The sequence below is a fragment of the Aptenodytes patagonicus genome, chromosome 16 (assembly GCF_965638725.1).
Source record: "Aptenodytes patagonicus chromosome 16, bAptPat1.pri.cur, whole genome shotgun sequence".
Classification (NCBI taxonomy): domain Eukaryota; kingdom Metazoa; phylum Chordata; class Aves; order Sphenisciformes; family Spheniscidae; genus Aptenodytes; species Aptenodytes patagonicus.
Window position 1 is genome coordinate 13,117,067 of NC_134964.1, and position 20,970 is coordinate 13,138,036.

The window sequence follows — 20,970 nt, forward strand, 5'->3', positions numbered from 1 at the left end:
AGAGCATTTTGCATAATCTGAAGCTGTAAGCAGTTGAACATGAAGTGCAAAAGACAAGTGAAATATAAAAGACAGTGAATGAGCTATTTTCTATAGAAACAGAAGGACATGCTCAGAGTGAAGCAGAAGCTTCTTGATGGGCAGAGGTGTTCCGCACTATTAATTCTCCAGCTCACACCCCATACAGCTCCACTGTGGAAAGCAACTGAGAAAGCTCCTTGAAAAATGCTGGTGTCACACCTTGTTCAGATCAGCTGAAAAAATACGCACTTGCCAAAGGGCTTTGAAGGTCACGCAAATGCCCTGGCGGAAGTGCTGAGAGATTGCCTTGGATACGATGTTGTTGCAAGTAAGGCAGAAGACACTGAAGGACACTCTGCTCTAAAAACTGCAGGAAAGCCAAGCTTTCCCTCTGGAAAGGCTTCCCAATGAGAAGTCAAGAGCAGTGTAAAACTTTGGTCTTTCTAGTAGACTGAATTTTGTTAGAAGCTGTACTTCAACACAGAGAGCGAACAAAGGGAAGGAAGGTGTCAGAAAAAGGGGCTTCTTTTACAAATGAGTTCATGTTTTAGCAGTGGGAATGCCTGTAGATTACAGAGAGATTGTAAAGCTGTTCCCAGTGGGTGCCATTGACCCAGGACATTTGTTGAATATAGACTCACAGCATCACAGAAGCAATGGTTGGAAGCAACCTCTGGAAGTGTCTAGTCCAACCTCATGCTCAGGCTAGGACTACAGCCACCACTGGATCAGGTCAGCCATGGCTTTGTTTACCAAAATGCTGACCTCTAAAATGAAGTTCCCTCAGCCTCTCTGGGTGCCCTGTTGTAGACCTGCACTATCCTTCTGGTAAAGAAGATACATTTTTTTTAATATGTTCAAGCTGAACCTCCCTACCTGCAGTTTGTCACGGTTAATCCTTATTATGTTCATTGCCAACAACAAGGAGAGTTTCGCTCTGTCATCTCGTAGCTGGACAAATCCCTCCACCTTTCCTCACAGGTCATGTGCTCTAGGGCCAGAATTAGAGCTATAGGCAGAGAAGTACTTGGAGATATTACTATAAATGTTTCTGCAACAAATCAAGCCTTGCTCAAAGTCACAATTTCATCAATATCTCCACAAAAGGCACACATAAGAGCAGAGTGCTTGCAATACCACTTGAGAGCTACAGCATGGACTGACTCAATTTGGCACTGACCATCTCCATGCCAAACTCCCAGGGATCCTCAGAGTTTTGTGAAGAAGAGTGTGAGCAAAGTAGTGATTCAACAGATGTTGTTTCCATGTGTGGATTAGCACTAACAGGGAGAAATGTCAGTGACAGAAGTACTTGCTCCAAATTCAGTGCTATATCCCGCTGTCTGTGGAAAACTAGAAACCAGAGCACAGAACAGGAGGAACTGAAATTCAAAGGAACAATGCCATATATTCTGATCTGCCAAAACCTTGTCCTTGCAGCAATAAATATATTGGATGCACTTCTCGTAGCTGAACACAATACAAATGTTGAATTCAGTGGATTCATCAGTGCAAGTGCTTATAGAAAACATCTTAACACTGTTGACTTTTGAAGTGACTTACTTAAAATACCACTTCAGAACTTGGGCTGCTGCTGCTTCGAGAAGTCTCTTGGTTGATGTTAACAAGGGAGATTCTGAAAAACTGCTTTCTTCTTACTAAATGACAGACATGTAATCAGAGATGATAGTCTCTCTCTCTGAACAACATTTTGCAGAATCAAGAAAGCTCTAATTGCAAGTATAAAGTCTGTATTATATAAATTAACACTAAAATTTTCATTAGTCAACAATTTTAATTGCACTTATTAGGAGTGATGGTATTAATAAGAGATGTTGCTATTTAAAAGCCAGTGCAGTGAAAGCTATCTCAATCAGTAATCTTTCTGTGTATATTAACTGCTTTTCAATACCTCTGCTGTGAAATTTTCCAAGAAACTCAGACCAACAATAATCACTGTTTCCAAGCAGCGGGAGTAAAAGTAGGAATGGTACATTAGGACAGCAGATGGGTGCTACACATCAACCTGTGTAGCGTGCCTATTTTTGTCAACATAATGAAGAATACATTTGTCAATTAGAGTCGTCATGGAAATGGAGAGAGACAAAAAACATTGATCAAAATAAAATATGATCAAAAGGGCTGGAGGACTCCAGTTCCTCTCTTTGCAACCCACACTATAATCATCTCCGATGGCTGGAAACAGGAGGGTCTTGAGTTTATATCTCAAAATGAGACTTTGCTAGCAAAACAGGTCTCTTCACACCATGTGAAGGCAAGGATCATTGTTTTCTCAGAGAAAATGATTTTTCATTCACTGAATCGCAGACAACTTGCTTTATCACTTTGGTTTTCTTTGACAGTTTCTCATCTAAGTCAGAACCAGCTTTAAACTGGAGCTGATATGTCAGCAGATCTGTGAATTTCACACATTCAAAAATGCAAAGTACTCTCTTTCCCCCCACAGCTGTAGGAAATACAACATGTATCAGCCATTGGCTTTGAGAAAGAAATCCTAGTTGCCATTGCAGAGCAACTGCTGGTGTGCTTACAAGGTGTCCTGAACACATGGCCCTTCAGGGAGTCAACGAAGGGCCAGAGGGGAAAGGGGATCTTTGCAAATGGATGATGTCTCGGGGGACAGGGAGAAGTTCCAGGCAGATGGGCACAACAAGGAGATGACACACTCAGTTTCTCCTCACTGCTTGCTGCCTCCAGAGGATGGGCTGAGTCTTTAGTGAAAAGAACAACTTCAAAGGTCTGGTGTCATCACTCCTGCATGTAATTTATCTCCTAGTGCCAGATGATGCACTACAACAAGCTTTTGTAAATTTATTGGAGAAAACACTTGCTCTTATCACTAAAGGCAGTTGTTCTGAGGATACCATCTAGGCAAAACTGGCCCCAAGTTTAGGCATTGCTTCATAAGTGTTTATAAAATCTAAAAAAATAAAGATATTATCTCCATGTTTTCTTCCCCTTGGCTCTAAAGGAAATTATTCTTTTAAAAAAAAAAAAAAGATTGTTTTGTATTTTAAACTATTTCTATAATTTAAAAACTTCTGCCCCAGAGTCATCTGACTTGAGAACAGCTGTGGGGCAAGGGAAGTCAAAACAGCTCCATTAGCATGCTCTGCACCAACATAAATAGTGTGGAAAATAATACAGTGCAAGAAAAACCAGTGCTGCCAGAGTGAGCTTCTAACACCTATTTACCAAGTTCCCCAGCAGCCATGAGACTGGTTTCTAAAAAGATATAAAAAAGCCATAACAAAAAAAAGTGAGTTGTTTTTTTTTTTAAAAAGCTGTCCTTACTTTTTTGAGTATCCAGGTTATACCTGATTCATACTTTCAGTCTTAGCTCCTTATATATCTTGCTTTTTAGAAAAAGAACCCTCTACTTAAAAAAAAAGGGGTCTATAAGGAACACACTGAACATCAAATGTCTCTCCATAAAAATCACACAACTTGACAACACTGGAAAGAAATTGTATTTAATATTCTCACAGCCTTAATAATCTGAGATGATTAAATCCTAACAATTAGTCACAATTTCACTTGCAAAATTAAGGAGATATGTTTTTATGAATTATGTTATACAGGTTTTAAGTGAAGCAGGCTCCACAACTAAAAAGTTCACAGTGCTCAGCAGTTGTGCAATTGATCCTGAGACTCTCTGCTTTTGGACAGGCAACAGCCTGACAACGTCGTTTGCAGAAGCTGCCAGGGTTTCAGTGGGCAGGGGTGGTCCCCAGCAGTGATGTGCACATACTCCAGAAAGACTGGCTTTTAGCAAGCCAAGCCCGTAGGCTAATGATAATTGAAGGGGAATCATTCTCAGATGTCAGTTGAGGCGTGCAGCAAAGCTGCATGTTTTCAATACCAACACCAGGATTAGATTCGAAGTCTAGAAACACTCCAGTAATTCAAAGCATTTGAGCTGTGTAGCTGTCGCCATGGCTTGGCTGCGTGTTTTGGAGCTGTGCTTCACCAACCTGAGGGACACAGGTTCCCAGGGAGGTATGGGAAAGTACCACCACAACTCAGCTTCCCAGCTGTCTGTCCGTACATGGGCTTGTAGAGTTTGAAGCAGCTCGTGTGTGAACTTTTGCAACAGAGTTAAAGCAGAGCAGCTGTATGAATGCCTGATGCTTGGGAACAACCTCATGCATTTTCAAAACACCTTCTAAAGGACAAGGACACTGTCCATGTCCACTGCGAGTTCTGCTTATATAGGTTTCTGCAAATATTCATAATTTCTTTCCTTCATTTTCTGCAGGTGACCCAAATCTCATTAGGAAAACCAGCATCCCACAGTTGGAGAAAGACAGCTCCTGGAAGAATGGTAAAGTCAAACCTGCATTGGGCTTGAATTGATAGATTGGATCATTCAGGAAGTAGACGTATAAGCAGATGAATTACTCCATTTGAATACTACTGTTAACTAGAAGGATCAATGTAGAAAATGATGGATTATTTGCCGTCTTTCCCATGCTAGTTTTTGGTTTGTATTATTCATTCACCGAAGGTGTTATTTTCTGTTTAGCTGCACTACCTGAACTATTCAACTCATAAGAAAAATCTCTACTGAAGGTAAAAATAAAGACATGATAGGTTTGCCAAACTTCAGTCACCTCTCAACACAAAAATGTTATTTTAATCCTCCTTATTTCTTTCATAAAAGCTGACTGACAAACTCATTGCACTGTATGCCCCTGTCTTCATTCAAACTCTTCCTTGCGTTTTCCCCACATCTAAATTATACTGCGGTTAAAAAGTATGTAGTGCCATGCCATGACACTATACAAAAACATCCTTCTGTTTATCTGCAGCATCCTTCCTAGAGCATCACAAAATGCAGACACCTTGCGGTTGGATGACAAAAGTGGGCTGAGGAGTGATGGGTTGGATCTCGCTACACTTTCTTGGAAAATTCCCAGTGAAACCTGTATCATGGATCAGAAAGCAATGGCTTCAGCAATCAAGTCCTTCCTACTAGTATGTTCCTACAGACAGCTCCACTGGTCAGGAAAGGTCAGTAACAGGAATGAGATTTAGTCATAATCTTTCTATTCTAGTTGCTTATAACCACCCACCAAATTTTCATAATTTTGCCTGTTTCACAGCTAGGTTCATATTGGCAATTTTCCTGCAAAGGTTGTTCAGGTTGTTTTGAGAATGGGCCTTGCAAAGTCAGGTTGTTCTGCCAAGCCACACTCTCCATCTTTCCTCTTCACTCTTTGATGATCTCCAGCAAATCAGGGACACGCAGCCAGAACCAGAAGCTGGCCATGGGTCCCTGATGACAGCTGAAAGGTGGTACTTGTGTATTTCAAAAGTTCCCTGGATTCGGCTGTTACAAATCACACATGGGCCATCACCATGCGCCAATGCACAGCAAAACTTAAAGAGAAAATGTCTCATGGACTGGAAGAGCTCAGCTGAAGCATCTGTTCCAGGATGTCACCTGCTGGAAGGCTCTCAAGGTCCATGGTTCTGTGTCCTGATATACATATATATATATGTACACACACACACGTGTGGACCCATCCCTTGATGAGGCTTCTCACAGCAATTTTCACAGCAATGGTCTGATCCAAGGTTTCATGGTGGCACCATAGCAGAGCTGGCCTTGAGAACAGGTGACCAGAGTAAAGAAGCTGCAGAGTCCCTTGGTGCACTCAGGCCCCTGACATAATCCTCATACATGAATCACATGAACTGCTCAGACAACCTCAGTAACAGAAACTGCAAGCAATCTATGCCAGTCCTTCACTGTCCTCTTTCACAAAGAATTTTCAATTGTCTGGTATGAATTTTTCTTGCAGTACTTTGAGATGCACCTTGCTTTACCTTTTACTGATACAGAAAAACGATTGCTCTTTCCCCTTTGGAGGACACTTTTTGAGGATTGTACCCTCCTGTCCCCTGAATCTTGAGGCCCTCAGACATAATCCTTCCCCTTCTCCCTCTCCTTAATCTCTTCTCACAGTCTCATTTTCAGGTACCTGACACTTCTCACTGCTTTCCTCTACCCTGTCTCCAGAAGGTCTGCATCTTTCTTAAAATGCAATACTCAAAGATCAAATCAGACTCCAGCAGAGGCTTGGCCAACGCTGAGTGAAGTGAAAAGCTTGTCCCCATGGCTCTGTCAGACTATATTCATTGAACAAGGATGCTCCTATTCAGGTACTGACGATACTGTGGTCCACTGATGCCCTATGGTCACATGGTGGGAATGATACACAGACCACGAGCGCCTCCACAAAATGCCACCTCATGTGTCTCAACACAGGTAAAGCCTTGTTGTTACCATCAGGGTTCCAGAGATTGTTCCTAGTCAAAATTCAGCTGAGCAGTCAATCTGCAGTCTTCACAGTTGTTCATGTGAACCAACACTGCCATGCAAAGGAAACATTTATGAGCTCTACCGTATTACAGAAATAAGGAGCTCCAACAGGTCCTTTATGGCAGATCTGGGCTTAAAAGGAGGAACTAATAAAGAGGAGCCAAATCCAAGCCATTTGCCTTCATTGCCTTTCCAAAAGCATCTTACTCATCTAGGTACAGTATATCATGTCCAAAACACGATGACTGCTTGCACATCCTTAGTTGCTAGCAGAGCTCAGCCATCAGACCTCTCTGCGGTCACTCCTGGGCCCACAGTCCACTCGCATCTTTTCAGGAGTGCACTGCAACTGATTTTTTTTTTTCTATTTTTTAAGCAAAGCGATAGGACACCAAAAGATATACAATGTCTAAAAAAGATACATTTGACATCTAAAAGATATCTCTTATGAAGCAATTACTTCTCTTTCCTTCCATTTAGAGGGTGAAAGAACTTTTACAATCAAAATGACCAGCTGACAGCAGGCTTTGTGTCATGGGTGGACTGAGAGTGAAGCATGGAGGCTGACACTGCTGTAGAGGCATCCAGAAAAATTCAATTTCTGCTCTGCAATCAAACCAACAAAGTACGTCTTTAAATATTTGATGTGATCAAAATCTCTGCTGTATTTCAGAAAAACATCAGATCGTTAGCCAGCAGGTTAAAAAAGAAAAGGAAAAAAAAAGGTAAAATGTTCTCAAGTAATATTTCTGTGAGACATTGGGAAAATTTCTCTGAGACTTGAGTGCTGGTGAGGACAGATGAATGTCCTTAGGAAACTTCTAGATGAGAGCAGATAAATGCACATCGAAGTGTCATAATCAATGTTTTCTATCAAAGGTGCACTAAAAGGCTGTACATCTGAAGAACTGAGTTAATGGAAGAGATTTAATTAAGACTATGATTTTCTGGCATAATAATAATTCTGAAGGTACATGGAAAGCTGTGAGCTGCAAGCCTTTCATATCTGACCAGCCTGATCAAAGGACCTTGCCTACGTGCAAAGAACACAATATCGGCAGCAGATTGTGTCACAATGAATCTTTGACAAGAATGAAAAATTTCAGTGTCTAAAAAGTACAAAAAGTGAAAGTTGGAAGAGAGATTTCTGTTCTTTTGTCAAAAAATTCCAGTTTTCTTAAATGTAAAATATATGATTTGCTATTTTATCTCATAAGCCACACACACAATCTTATCATCTGCATTCTGCAAAATTATAAATATGGAGTTAATATACTACTTTGTCTACTGCTGTTCTCCTCATCGAAAGCTGAATTCAGTATTTAGAGCTCATTATTCAACATCACATTTATTAAACAATGCCCTTTCAGTAGCGTTTTCATATCTACATAATGAAAATTCTTCCTCTTCAGAAAAAGATGAGGGAAATGATTGGGATGAAGAAGTAATCCAAGTTGTCCAGGTGTATTCTTGTTGTATATTAACTAGCTTCACTTATCCTATGGGACACATCTGCATTCGGCAATAAAGAGGCACTGCAGAAAATATCACAAAGAAAATCAGACTTGGGAAATGCGTATCTGAGCAAAGGAGATCCAGAGCTGCCTGCATCCAGCCTGTGGGAAACAGGCTGCTGCGGTGAGAGCCAGATGCACGCATGGTTGATCAGGGACCGCAGTTCTGCAGGAGGCACAAGGCCACAAAGCAGCATGGACACGGTTCCCCAGGAAGGGCATGGCATGGAGGGAGTCACAGCATGGGAGAATTTCACAGCAGAGCTCTTCAGGGTCACAGGGAAATCCATTCACCCAACCTTCAGCTAGTCTCAGTGGCCTGAGAACCACCCCCATCTTCTAAAAAGGGCTGGTTTTGGCAAAGGCAACCATGAAAATTAATACCATAAGGGCATGACCACTGGCTTCATTAGTAGTGGTGAAGCTCAGGAAGAGCCCAGCTTGACTCCAGGTATGTTCATGTGATCTTCTCCAGGCAAATACAAACTGCGCTGCTGAACCCCTAAGAAACACAAGCACGGTCTTTTGGCACTGGGCACTGAACAGAAGATGCATAACTACGCCTCATGTGAGGCTTTGCCTAAGCTAATAACCCCTACTGATGGGCAGATTGTATTAGCTCAGGACTAAAACCACACTCATGCACCTATAAAGCTGTTCCAGAGTAAGATTGTCTCAGACTATGGGGAGAGGGAGTTTCTATCTGCCTATCTCAGACCCCAGAATACCTATACAGTGAGGAGAAGACACACACTTTTTTCTTGCCTGCTGATCTGCTCCTCAATCTGTGGCTACAGAAGAGGTCCAGGCAGAAGCTCACCATGTGCCACGCAGTTTGCTAGTATGTTGCTGGCTCCCATTTGACTTTGGCCAACTTGTTTGCTCTCAAAAAATGCCTGGACATAGCCTAGGGGGTAGGACACTCCAGGGACTGTCCACAGTAAACAATACATGAGATGTTTCTGGTTTGGGAGGTGAGGGGAGTTTCGCTGTATGGATTCACACTGTGCCATGTCACACGCTGCCAGGGCCTGAAAACAGCTGCTGGCCCATTGTACTTGTTAATCTAGACATAGTCTGGAAGACCCAACAACCACGAAACCCAGTTCAATTCAGACAATACTCATCTCCCATCCAGGTATCAACACCTTCATCTTATGACACTGGAGACCTTCCAGTGAAGGAAAGAAATAAAAAATGGGGGAAAAACCCTACAGAGGATAACCTCTACACTGCTTCTATGTTAAGTTCAATCTTGAAACAAGAATATCAAAATAGTCATTTGCACGTGGCTGTGGCCTGAGGTCCTGTGCAGTTCAAGCAGTAACATCATTGTACCTTTGTGGTCTAAGGTGTGTCCACACATTTGTTGGTAAGGTAACCAACAGCCAAGTCAGGAGAAATGGGCAACCTTGCATGCATGCAAAAAACTTTTTCAGAAGTACCAACCGAAATAAAACCTTCAAGCTAAGTACTGGGAACATAGAGGGTGAGGAAAGTATAACATACTGTAATAAAGGAAATTGAAAAAAGACAGAAAACCTCATTAAGAATAAAAGAATACTTTTGACTTCTCAAGAGATCACTATTAAGTACCTGCAAAAGACGGGCCTTAGAACCAAAATGACCAACTCTATTGAACACCAGAGCCAGGGACTCAGCAAAGGCACTACTTTCATTAAATGATACAATTTTCTCCCCTTTCTGCTCTTAACTAACCCTTCAATGACCCAGAGGCAGTATTTGCACTGAGGCTAATGACTGTGTCCTGTGCTAACAATTCCCCTTGCTCCAGAGCTAACTAACGTGCCTCCACAGGGGTTCTCCCATATAGGCTGACTGATGAACAGAATCAAGTTAAGCTCAGAGCAGTTTTGCTCAACCTGTGCTTAGTTCGAATTCAATTCCTGTTTCAGGCTTAAAGAAGCACTGAAAAGCCTGAAACTTACTTATTTTTTCCAAGTCTATCAGCAGAGCTAATAAAAGATATTACCCTTCCCTACTAAAAAGTTAGTGAACTTTTTTACTGAAGGAAGCTGGAAAACTAAATCATAAACCTGTGTCAGATGCTCCAGCATCATGAGCTGCACAACTGCAAAGGACTATTAGCCTATACATATTATTAATTAAACAACAACAATAAATAATAAGCCAAGTCACACAAGGTTATTTGCATGCACAGAGTCCTCAACATTTAATGAGGTTTCCTTTGAAGTTAATGTGCCCAAAATGGGAAGCACAGAATGGGCCACAAATTTCAATATTGATTTCTTTTGGCATTACTATCTTGGCCTGAAACCCCTGGCAAGAGGAGCACTTTGTGCAGGAGCATTTTCAATGTTTCTGTGAAAAATTAGCAGAATGCTAAATTCCACTTTGAATTTGAAATATGAATCTGAAATGTACTTTGCTCAAGCTTTGTTGAAGAAACAATTTATTACAGCACTTAATCTTCCTGATGAAAGAAAAGGAGATTTTAGCCTGCTAATAAGCTGTATAGAAGCCATGACTAATTAACCTAATTATAGCAGTCTGTGACAAAATGTGATTGTACTAAAACCATGCCTCAAGTAACTGGAGGTGCCAAAAACTCAAAGGTTAATAAACCAACACACATTAATAGAACATAAACACTAATAAAGTTGGCACCAGCCATATTATTTATAGTAAAATCAATACTACAATCATCACAAAAGACAATCTGAAGAGTATTCAGTATCTGAAAATATTGAATTCAACATCTGAAAATCCTGAAATACATAAAATTAGCACAGATTATTGACCAGTGACTGCAACACTTTGAGATGTGCTGCTCATGGGGACAGCAGATGCACACTGAGGCTGAAGACACCTGACGTGTGCAGCACACTTGGACACATTTACATCCTGCCATCTCACAGCTCAGCAAAAGGGTGTGCAGAGCAGCATCTTCTTGGCATCATGTAGTTTCCATCTCAACCAAAAACGCCGAGAGACTCAGTGGGAGAGAGGAAGCTGACTGGGAAGGGCTCATCTCAAAGAGAATCAGTTATTGGAAAGCAACTTCAGGTGGCAGTCCACTCCCAATTCCTGCCTACCTCAGGAAAAGTCTCCAGCTACTCCACGCACACACCTACATGATAAATACCCAACATGGCATCAGTTTTGGATGGCTGAGGGATGACGGAGTGCAGGCTGCTGGTGGGGACGAAGCTGGGGCACGTAGCTGGGTGAAGGGGCAAAGACCTTGTTCAGTGATGCCACTGACACTGAGCTCTGATGAGTAGAAGTTCCTTACTGCTGGTCTCGTACCAGGCTCTGACACAGTATGCTGTGTACTTTGACACTCTGCACAGAAATGCCTGTTCTCCTGGATATGTCGAATAGTGATGCAAGAATAAAGTCTGAAGAATGAATGACTGGGAGTTGATGTTGATGTGGGGATGCAGTTGCAACAATCATGATGAAGCACACGGGCAACATGAAAGGCCATTTCACCCACATTGAATTGGAACTGGCCAGCACAGAAGGCATCATCTCACAGAGAAAAAAACTCACTGCAAACGTAGAAGGTGTCTTCTTGGAGAATGCCTGTCTGCAGGCAGGACTAGCAAAGTCATCCTTGGGCACTACAAGAGTAATATGTTTCCTAAGATACATAAAAGGATCTCCAAAATGAGAATCAGAGCCCGAAACCTCTGAAACCTGTGGTGGAAGGAAGTTCACCTTCCATAGGAAACTTAGAGGACTGAATTAGAAAGCAGCTTTGCAGTGCAGAACGCTCCAGTGGAGAACTCCAACCCAGAAGGACTCCAGAGGAACTGAAATGCACCATTCACCCTGTATATCCCCATGCCGAACAGGGACAGAGCAGAGTTGAGAAAGCCTGAGATTTCAAGCAATAATATGTATGTACATCTACAATCTATACAGACTGCACAGCCCAAAGACAAAATATGCTATTGCAAAGCATGTATTTGATGGGCTTGATGGCTGAGTTCCCCTGATTATGTGTGTTGACCCTAAGTGTCCATTTAATTTGTCTTCAAAGGAGTAACAAAAATAAAGCTGCTGCTGTCTGAACAGCAAAACGCCACCACTGAACAAAAGATGATTAAAGAAAGGGTGTAGAAATTTTTTTAATTCCTCCATTATTATGGAAATATGCCTTGTAGAGGATGAACAGGGCTGGTTTAGCAAGAAGTTCCAAGCTTATTTTATGGCTGAAAATGTGATTGTGACATTTCCAACATAAGCTAGGTCGTGTGCATGCGCAGAATGAGGCAGAGGCCCCGTCCTCACTGCCAGTGAAGAGACAGAGATGATAACTCCTGGTCAGGGCAGACACATCTGGCATGAGTTGTTCCATGCTACCACTTGAAATCGCTATGGGTGACCTGGGTTAGAAACATCAGCTTCATTTGACTTCTGAACTGCAGTCTGCAACTTAGAGCTCCAACTCTGTGCTACCTTAAAAGACAGTGTTTGCCAAGTGAAGCACAGCCTAGCATGTGCTTGCCTAGAAAGGCATGTGGCACCATAAGCTAGGGCTCCTGCAAAATTCTGGAAAGTTCCACAAAACAATACAAAAAGGAAAAGAATATCAGCTATGTCTTGGGCTTGGATGAAGATATTTTGCCTGGTCACCCTCCAAGAACCAGATACATTCTCTGTGCAGCATGGTGGAAGGGAGAGAAAGGAAAAAAACAATGTACCAGATGAAAATTTGAGAACTATCCCAATGAAACCAGGATGTCTTCACTCCCTACTTCACAGCAGCAGAGAAATGTCCCACGAAGGCAGCATGCTATAAATAAAACTGACTCTTAAATCACAGCAGGTGCCAGAGACTGATCAGAAGCCACAATAAAACAAAAGATACAATCTCAGATCCAACAAGGTGTGAATGAACATGCCTAATTTGAAGAACATTTTGCCCTCTTCCAGAAAACAAATCATACCCTGCTGAATCAGGTTCAAATCCAGCACAATCCACATTTGTTGACAAATAAGAGCAAAGATGTGATAACTCACATTTCTTTGATATGCTCTTCCTCACCTCTCACTCCAAACACATGGCAGCTGTTAGACCTTCTCATTGCCATGACAGTAATTTTTTACAGAAGGTCCGTCAGCTGTCACTACTCTGTCCCCAGCACATCTCTGCAGTTGGTCATATCTACCTTAAATTCCCACCTCCTCCCAAATACAGTGAAGATCTCCATGTCCTTCACAATCTATAACCACAAAAACCAGAGGATATTCCTATTCCTCTCTTACAGAGAGAGAAGCCTAAATCTCAGAGGGAAAAATCACTCTCTCAGGGACACACAAATCATCAGGGGTACAATCATGAAGAGCCCATGTCCTGGTTTCGGCAGGGATAGAGTCAATTTTCTTCCTAGTAGCTGGTACAGTGCTGTGTTTTAGATTTAGTATAAGAACAATGTTGATAATGCACTGATGTTTTAGTTGTTGCTGAGCAGTGCTGACACTAGTCAAGGACTTTGCAGCTTCCCATGCTCTACTGACTGAGCAGGCTGCAGGTGCACAAGAAGCTGGGAGGGGGCACAGCCAGGACAGCTGACCCCAACTGGCCAGAGGGACATTCCATACCATGGGACGTCATGCTCAGTACATGAACTGGGGGAAAGCTGGCCGGGGGGGTCGCTGCTTGAGGACTGGCTGGGCATTGGTTGGCGGGCGGTGAGCAATTGCATCATGCGTCACTTGCTTTGCATATTATTTTTTTTTTAAATTTCAATTATTAAACTGTTTTTATCTCAACCCATGAGTTTTCTCACTTTTACTCTTTCGATTCTCTCCCCCATCCCACCGGGGGGGAGTGAGCAAGCGGCTGTGTGGTGCTCAGTTGCTGGCTGAGGTTAAACCACAACAGCCCACAAAGTCAGTCTTGTACCTACAGAACTCTCAATTTCCGTGGCATTTTTATGCTACTTCTCATGTATGATCAGAACTCTGTTCACCAAATGCTATAAGGACCAACATGAAGGCTGCTGAAAGGCTTTTAGAAGAGATAAGGGATGCTGATTTCACACAGTTCAAGTGAAACAGGTACCTTGATTCCTCCCCAGGAGTGATTAGACAGGAACTCCACAGGGCTTGTGACTCTGGTCTGTGCTGGGTATCTTAGTAGGAAATCCAGTTCTACTGTGTTGATTTCTTTACTCATCAGAAGTATCTGTAATTCCAAACAAAAAAAAATATCCTTGAGCAGCCAGGATACAGAGCAGCAATATATTCTAGCAGATTAATTATTCAACTCACGTAGCTGCCAAAGTGTGGCTAAAAAGTACAGTGCCCCGTGTTGGAGGGGTGTGATGAAACATACCATGTAGGTGCTTTGGGTCTCCCCAAAAGAGGACCGGGAATGAGTATGGGGATTGGAAATGTAGGAGGACCAAAGTTTGGGAAAACTGTGTAGCAAGGGCTGTGATCCAGGTTCATAGTTAGCACACTGAGAAGTCCCTGCCAGCAGAGACACAGGCTGCAGGGTGTGCTGCAGGTCCCTGTGCTTGATATCTGCAGCTAGAGAACAGATAACTTTATTGGAAGGAACCAGAGCATGCATCCCTAGGGCATGCTGCCAAGGTCTTGTCCATCTCTCACTATCACCATCTCATCTATCTTGTTCAATTTTGAAAGTAAATGGAGACATACTGAGAGTGTTTTGAAAAACAAACAAACAAACAAAAAACAAAATGAGAAAAAAAACCAAAAAACTTATGGTACGTGCACCAAGAGAATAAGCAGGTCCCTGAATTCTCAAACACTGGAGAGCACCTGGGCCATTCAGCTACTACCAATGTTTTTACCACCAATGGTGGCTTTCAGGAATATATATTTTTATACATATAAATATATATACATATGTATATATATGTGTATATATGTATAAATATTATAAATATATAAATATATATATTTTGGTATGTGTGTATGTGTGTGTGTATATACTTACTTTCCCTTTTACACATGGTATTTTGCTATGTAGAATTAAAAAAATCATGGCAATCAGTGGATCAATGTTAACTAGACCTGCATAGTGTTTCAGCAGTTCAAACTTAGTTCATATCTGCATTCTACATGCCGGGACATTTACACAGTCATTCACTGCACAAACTTAGTAACAACTTCACAACATCATGCCAAGCACTATTTATTGGTTGAATTTGATTTCAGCACAGGGATATACAAAGGTCTCCTTGCTCAGATCGTAGACTAAAAATTATACTAACATACTAGACAAAAGACAGCAGCTATGTAGCAAGCATTTATTTTGGATAAAACCAATAAGCCTTCAAGACCAGCTTGCTTTGCCCTTTTTTTCAGGTCCCATAAACAGGTATTACTCTCTCAAACAACCATTTGTCAGCATAATGCATATCAAACACAGCATCTGTGACTGTTATCAGCAAGAGAGGCAGAGAAGAAAATCAGTTCCCCAGCCCTTGTATTTGCTGCTCTGATGCTGAAGGCCACAGCTGTGACAGTTTGAGCTTTCTCTGCATGCCGATATCTTTGCCTGTAAAATAAATCATTGCATACAAATTGCATGAAATGGTGATGTTTACCTGGAAGGTAACTTGAGCGGTGTAGGTCAATTTATCACACTCAAACAGCCCCCGGGTTGTGTACTGGAACACAGAGAAGGTAATGCTGTCGATGAGGTTCAGCACGCGCACTGCGAGGCTCTCATCTGGAGGTGCCCTCTCAATGGCTTTCTGAAACACGATGCTGAACGCCTAGGTGGGGAGACACAGAAAGACACCGGTGGTTTCTAGATGCTCTTTGCATGCTCCTGGGTATCACCTGAAGTGTTGCAATAAGTGAAGCCAACTGTATCTCTGGGGCCACAAACAAAGTATTCCCATCTGCCCAGCAGTGTGGCCCACCAGCTCCAGGAGGCAGGGGAACGTATCTAAAGACCAGACCCTGTATCTGCCTTTAGCTGCTTTTTCAGGAACATACAGCCAGGCAATGATGACATTCCCTGTGACATTGTGCTCTCTTGGGCTTGAGAAAGTAGTGCAGAGACAGTCTGACTGAATTAAGGCACAATGGATATAGGAAACATTTCTCTGACCAAATGTGTTCTTTCGTAGGGATTACACAGTCCGCTTTCTCTGAAAATGTTGAGCCAAAAGACAGTGGTGTTCCCAGAGGAAAGCATACCTCCCATTTCACAAATGTTTCAACTTAGAAAAAAGCAATTGTCCTAAATAAAAAAAAAAGTCCTATGAGTATTTTACTGTCTGGATTCAGCAAAGGACTAGATGAGAAGAGCAGGTAGGACTTCATCTGGTAGAAGTGGGATTAACCAGTCAGTAAAGTCCCCTCGGGGATGGGTACATGCATCGAAAATGACGCTTTTATATAAGGTACTAAGGATTCTTATAAAAATATTTCTGATCTAAATGAGAAAAGACAAAAAATTTTCAGAGCTGTCTGAAGAAAACTCATTAACAAATTACCAAATGCAACCGGAAAAAGAAAAACAAAAAAAAAGCCTAAGTCTTGATGAGCGATGCAAAGGCTCTATACAGTGGGACCCAGCTAATAGGAAATAACCAGGCCCATACAAATTAATAGCACCAACTGGACGAGGCATGACTGTGTTGGCAGCATTATTTTTAGGGTTCTACAATGGAAAAATGATGCCTCAACAAATTAAAGTTAACATTCATACCTACTGCATTATTAAATATTTGCAGAATGCATTTTCCTGCTTAACATTTCTTTAAATTCTGTTAAAACATGCTACAGAGTAGCATATAAGTCTTGTGTACTCTAATTTATAATGGGCTTCTAGCTGTGTGGTAAGTATTTTAAAATCATCTCTGTGCATCTTTACATGATGTTTTATGATCTGTCATCAAAATGTATTAGATATAAAAAACATTTCACCCAATAATTTTCTATGTATTTATACACATTGCTAATGTTAACTGGAAAACATAAAACAAACAAAATATAGAAGACGTAGATTAAAGGTGAAACCTCAGAAACTCCTGTATCTGTTATGTATGTGTAAGGAATGAATCTTTCAAAGGGAACCCTTGCACAAAAGATATTCTGTACATTTTCCTGGTAAAATTATTTCAACATATGAGTTGTAGATAACAAAAAATAAAAACGCCTTTGTGGATGAGGCTCAAAATATTGTATTCTCTTCTCAATTACTTTTTCCAGGTCACTTGTCAAAGTAAGAAATCATTTGGAAGAAGTTCTAGACCAGGATGCCATCTCAATTAACCCTCCATCCCCTAAAATACCTCTCTCCTGTGGTAAAAAAAGGTCTTCCATTTATTAAAACATTAAAACCAGAACTCTTCAATAAATAACCCAAAATGTCCTTGGGTCTTTACTGGCCAGACCTATTGAGACTACTCTGCCAAGGCAAGGGATTGTCTGCACTTTCATTTTTACTGCAGCAGGTCCTTAGAAGCTGCTCAGGGACCAAGACTTCCCCAGTGTCTTGGGCAGCACATGCAGAGCACAGCAAGAGGGGACCCCTGTTTAAGCAGCTTCAAAGATATAGGGGATGGCACGAAAGAAACCCCACTTCCTACCAGCCAAGGAACAGAAAACACTGATTAAGTGATGCCCAAACATGAAGCAAAGACATGAACTATGAATTTACTACTGGTCATATGTTTCGTTCTAAAGATCTAGCTCCTCCATTGTGGCAAGTAGAGTCTCAGCCTGTTCACACCTGCCATGCAGAGCAGCACTGGTGTCTCAAAGATAGGCAAGGAACTTGGAAAACATGACCATGCTCTCATTCCCACAAAAGCTACTGTCTTCCCACTGGGCTCTGCTGCCACATGGCAAGTGGGATGGTTCAGCCTCATCACTATGAGTAGTAATAATTACATTGAAATCAACCTGTTACGTTGGAAATGTTCTACAGGTGTTCTGGTGAGAACAGCTCCAGGTGGGAGTGTTCTCCAAAGGAGGGACATCATTCCTAGTTCTCCATGCAACATGTCCATGTACTACAGAGCTACATTTACTATGCAGGTAAGGGTAGTCTAATTAGGCAAGAAAGAAAAGTAGCAAGGCCTTTGGAACACAGACCCTTTGGCTATGTCTCTTCCACATTTATTTTAGGAGTACAGAGCAAGAAGTGGTCTCTCTCCCAGAATGGTCCCCATTGGGGTGTTCATACCGCCATCATGAGCATGCCTGTAGCTAAGACTGCCAGCAGCCACACTGCAAGGTGGTAACACACCCATAAATTCCATCTGGACTTCTAGTCTAAGGACATTTTAGGCTGTAGGCTTGCTTGTCTCTCTGATGGCCACACAACATTGTGAGAAGAGCAGAAACACAGCCCTCCAGAGGACTGCTCCAGACTGTAGATAAGCGTGTGTGTGGGCCCATACCAAAAGGTGGTGAACATTCAACTCATGCACATACCACCTATTCCTTCACACCAACCATACACAGGCACTAACCCAAAGTTAGATTTCACATCATGCTGTCGACTACCTGAAAGGCTTTTGTAACAGTAATGTAGGAAGCATCCAAGCTCCTGAAAGCCCAGCTGCTTGGGACTCTTCTTGTGTTGTAGAGGTGGAAGTAGGAATGACTTGCCTTTTGTACAGAAGGTGGCAATAAATCCCTGGTGATGTGGTCTCAGTGGGACAGGACTGTGTTTAAAGAGTGATACGCTGTTTTAATACTGTGTCATTTGGGAAGTCAGGACTGTTTCAACATCAAGGTCTTGGATAATTGTTAAGGGCTGCGGCAATTCCTGTTAACTTATGAAATATCTGCACAGGCATTATGACCCTGATGACATCACAGATACAGAACCAATGCAAATATAAAGAAAAGATAACTAACAGACCAAGTGACTCCAAATGCTGTGTAAAATCTCTGTGTATAAATATATAAAATACATAGAAAACAGTACTTTGTTGGCTCTTCCCCACATGATATCTTTTAAATCCATTGCTCACCTTATTCTGCCAGGCCAAGGCTGTGAATATGGAAGAAAGAACAAATGGCTTGTAAGGTTCTGCTTTGCAAAGAAACTTCCTGGATTTTTAGTGATAGACAATGTTAATGCCTCGCTAAGTAAGACTTCAACTGCTTAGAAAGAAACCAAGCAAAAGAAAGAAAAGCTAATTACCCAGCCCCCTGAGCTGGAAGACAGGGACGGGGAGTAGAGTGAAACCCCCATAATCCAAGGGGAAGCAGTTAGCACCCTGCTACACCACTTAGACACACACAATTCTATGGGGCCGGATGGGATCCACCAAGGGTACTGAGGGAGCTGGCGGAGGTGCTCACCAAGCCACTTTCAATCCTTTATCAGCAGTCCTGGCTGACCAGGGAGGTCCCAGCTGACTGGAGGTTAGCAAATGTGATGCCCATCTACAAGAAGGGCCAGAAGGAGGATCCGGGGAGCTACAGGCCTGTCAGCCTGACCTCAGTGCTGGGGAATGTTATGGAGCAAATCCTCTTAAGTGCCATCACATGGCACGTACGGGACAACCAGGTGATCGGGCCCAGTCAGCATGGAATTATGAAAGGCAGGTCCTGCTTGACCAACCTGATCTCCTTCTATGACAAGCTGACCCACTTAGTGGATGAGGGAAAGGCTGTGGATGTGGTCTACCTGGACATTAGTGAAGCCTTTGACACCGTTTCCCACAGCATTGTCCTGGAGAAACTGGCTGCTCATGGCTTGGGTGGGTGTACTCTTTGCTGGGCAAAAAACTGGCTGGACGGCCGGGCCCAGAGAGTTGTGGTGAATGGAGTTCAATCCAGTTGGTGGCCGGTCACAGGTGGTGTTCCCCAGGGCTCAGTTTTGGGGCCAGTTCTGTTTAATATCTTTATCGATGATCTGGATGAGGGGATTGAGTGCACCCTCAGTCAGTTTGCAGATGACACCAAGTTGGGCGGGAGTGTTGATCTGCTCGAGGGTAGGAAGGCTCTGCAGGGGGACATGGACAGGCTGGATCGATGGGCCCAGGCCAACTGTATGAGGTTCAACAAGGCCAAGTGCCGGGTCCTGCACTTGGGCCACAACAACCCCATGCAGCGCTACAGGCTTGGGGAAGAGTGGCTGGAAAGCTGCCTGTCGGAAAAGGACCTGGGGGTGCTGGTCGACAGCCGGCTGAACATGAGCCGGCAGTGTGCCCAGGCGGCCAAGAAGGCCAATGGCATCCTGGCCTGTATCAGCAATAGTGTGGCCAGCAGGAGCAGGGAAGTGATCGTGCCCCTGTACTCGGCCCTGGTGAGGCCGCACCTCGAATACTGTGTTCAGTTTTGGGCCCCTCACTACAAGAAGGACGTTGAGGTGCTGGAGCGTGTCCAGAGAAGGGCAACGAGGCTGGTGAGGGGTCTGGAGAACAAGTCTTATGAGGAGCAGCTGAGGGAACTGGGGTTGTTTAGCGTGGAGAAAAGGAGGCTGAGGGGAGACCTCATCGCTCTCTACAACTCCCTGAAAGGAGGTTGTAGCGAGGTGGGGTCGGTCTCTTCTCCCAAGTAACAAGCGATAGGACAAGAGGAAATGGCTTCAAATTGCACCAGGGGAGGTTTAGATTTGATATTAGGAAAAATTTCTTCACCAAAAAGGTTGTTAAATATTGGAACAGGCTGCCCAGGGAAGTGGTGGAGTCCCCATTCCTGGAGGTATTTAAAAGATGTGTAGATGTGGTGCTTAGGGACATGGTTTAGGGGTGGACTTGGCAGTGCTAGGTTAACGGTTGGACTTGATGATCTTAAAGGTCTTTTTCAACCTAAACGATTCTATGATTCTAATTAAGGCTCATCTAACCTGATCCCAACCTGACCACCTGCGGTGGGCTGACTGGCAAATTAAGACCTGAATAGGGACCCTGGCCCACCCCCAGTACTCGACACAGAGGGACCTTTTCTTTTGGCATTCAAACCACTCCTCACTAGGTCTTTGCAGGTGCTGCTGAAACTCTGCTCCTTCCACCGAGGGCAGCGATGAACACACTCTGCTCAGCATTTGCAGCGAGTTTTGGACGAATCATTCCCAATGAGCGCTAAACACTATCACAACACAAGTTAAGAGTAATCTATGTTAAGTAGACATATAAAGAA

At 42.8% G+C, this 20,970-nt stretch overlaps 1 protein-coding gene across 3 annotated transcripts in view; it reads right to left on the minus strand.

Annotated features, from left to right (window-relative positions):
* DNAH9 (dynein axonemal heavy chain 9) overlaps window positions 1-20,970 on the minus strand; it is a 211,213-nt gene that overhangs the window by 51,824 nt on the left and 138,419 nt on the right. For all 3 annotated transcript variants that reach the window (XM_076353524.1, XM_076353525.1, XM_076353526.1), the window contains 2 exons: window positions 15,459-15,629; window positions 13,943-14,065 (listed from right to left, as the gene is read on the minus strand). In XM_076353524.1, the coding sequence (XP_076209639.1) occupies window positions 13,943-14,065; window positions 15,459-15,629 (294 nt within the window). The remainder of the gene's footprint in view (window positions 1-13,942; window positions 14,066-15,458; window positions 15,630-20,970) is intronic.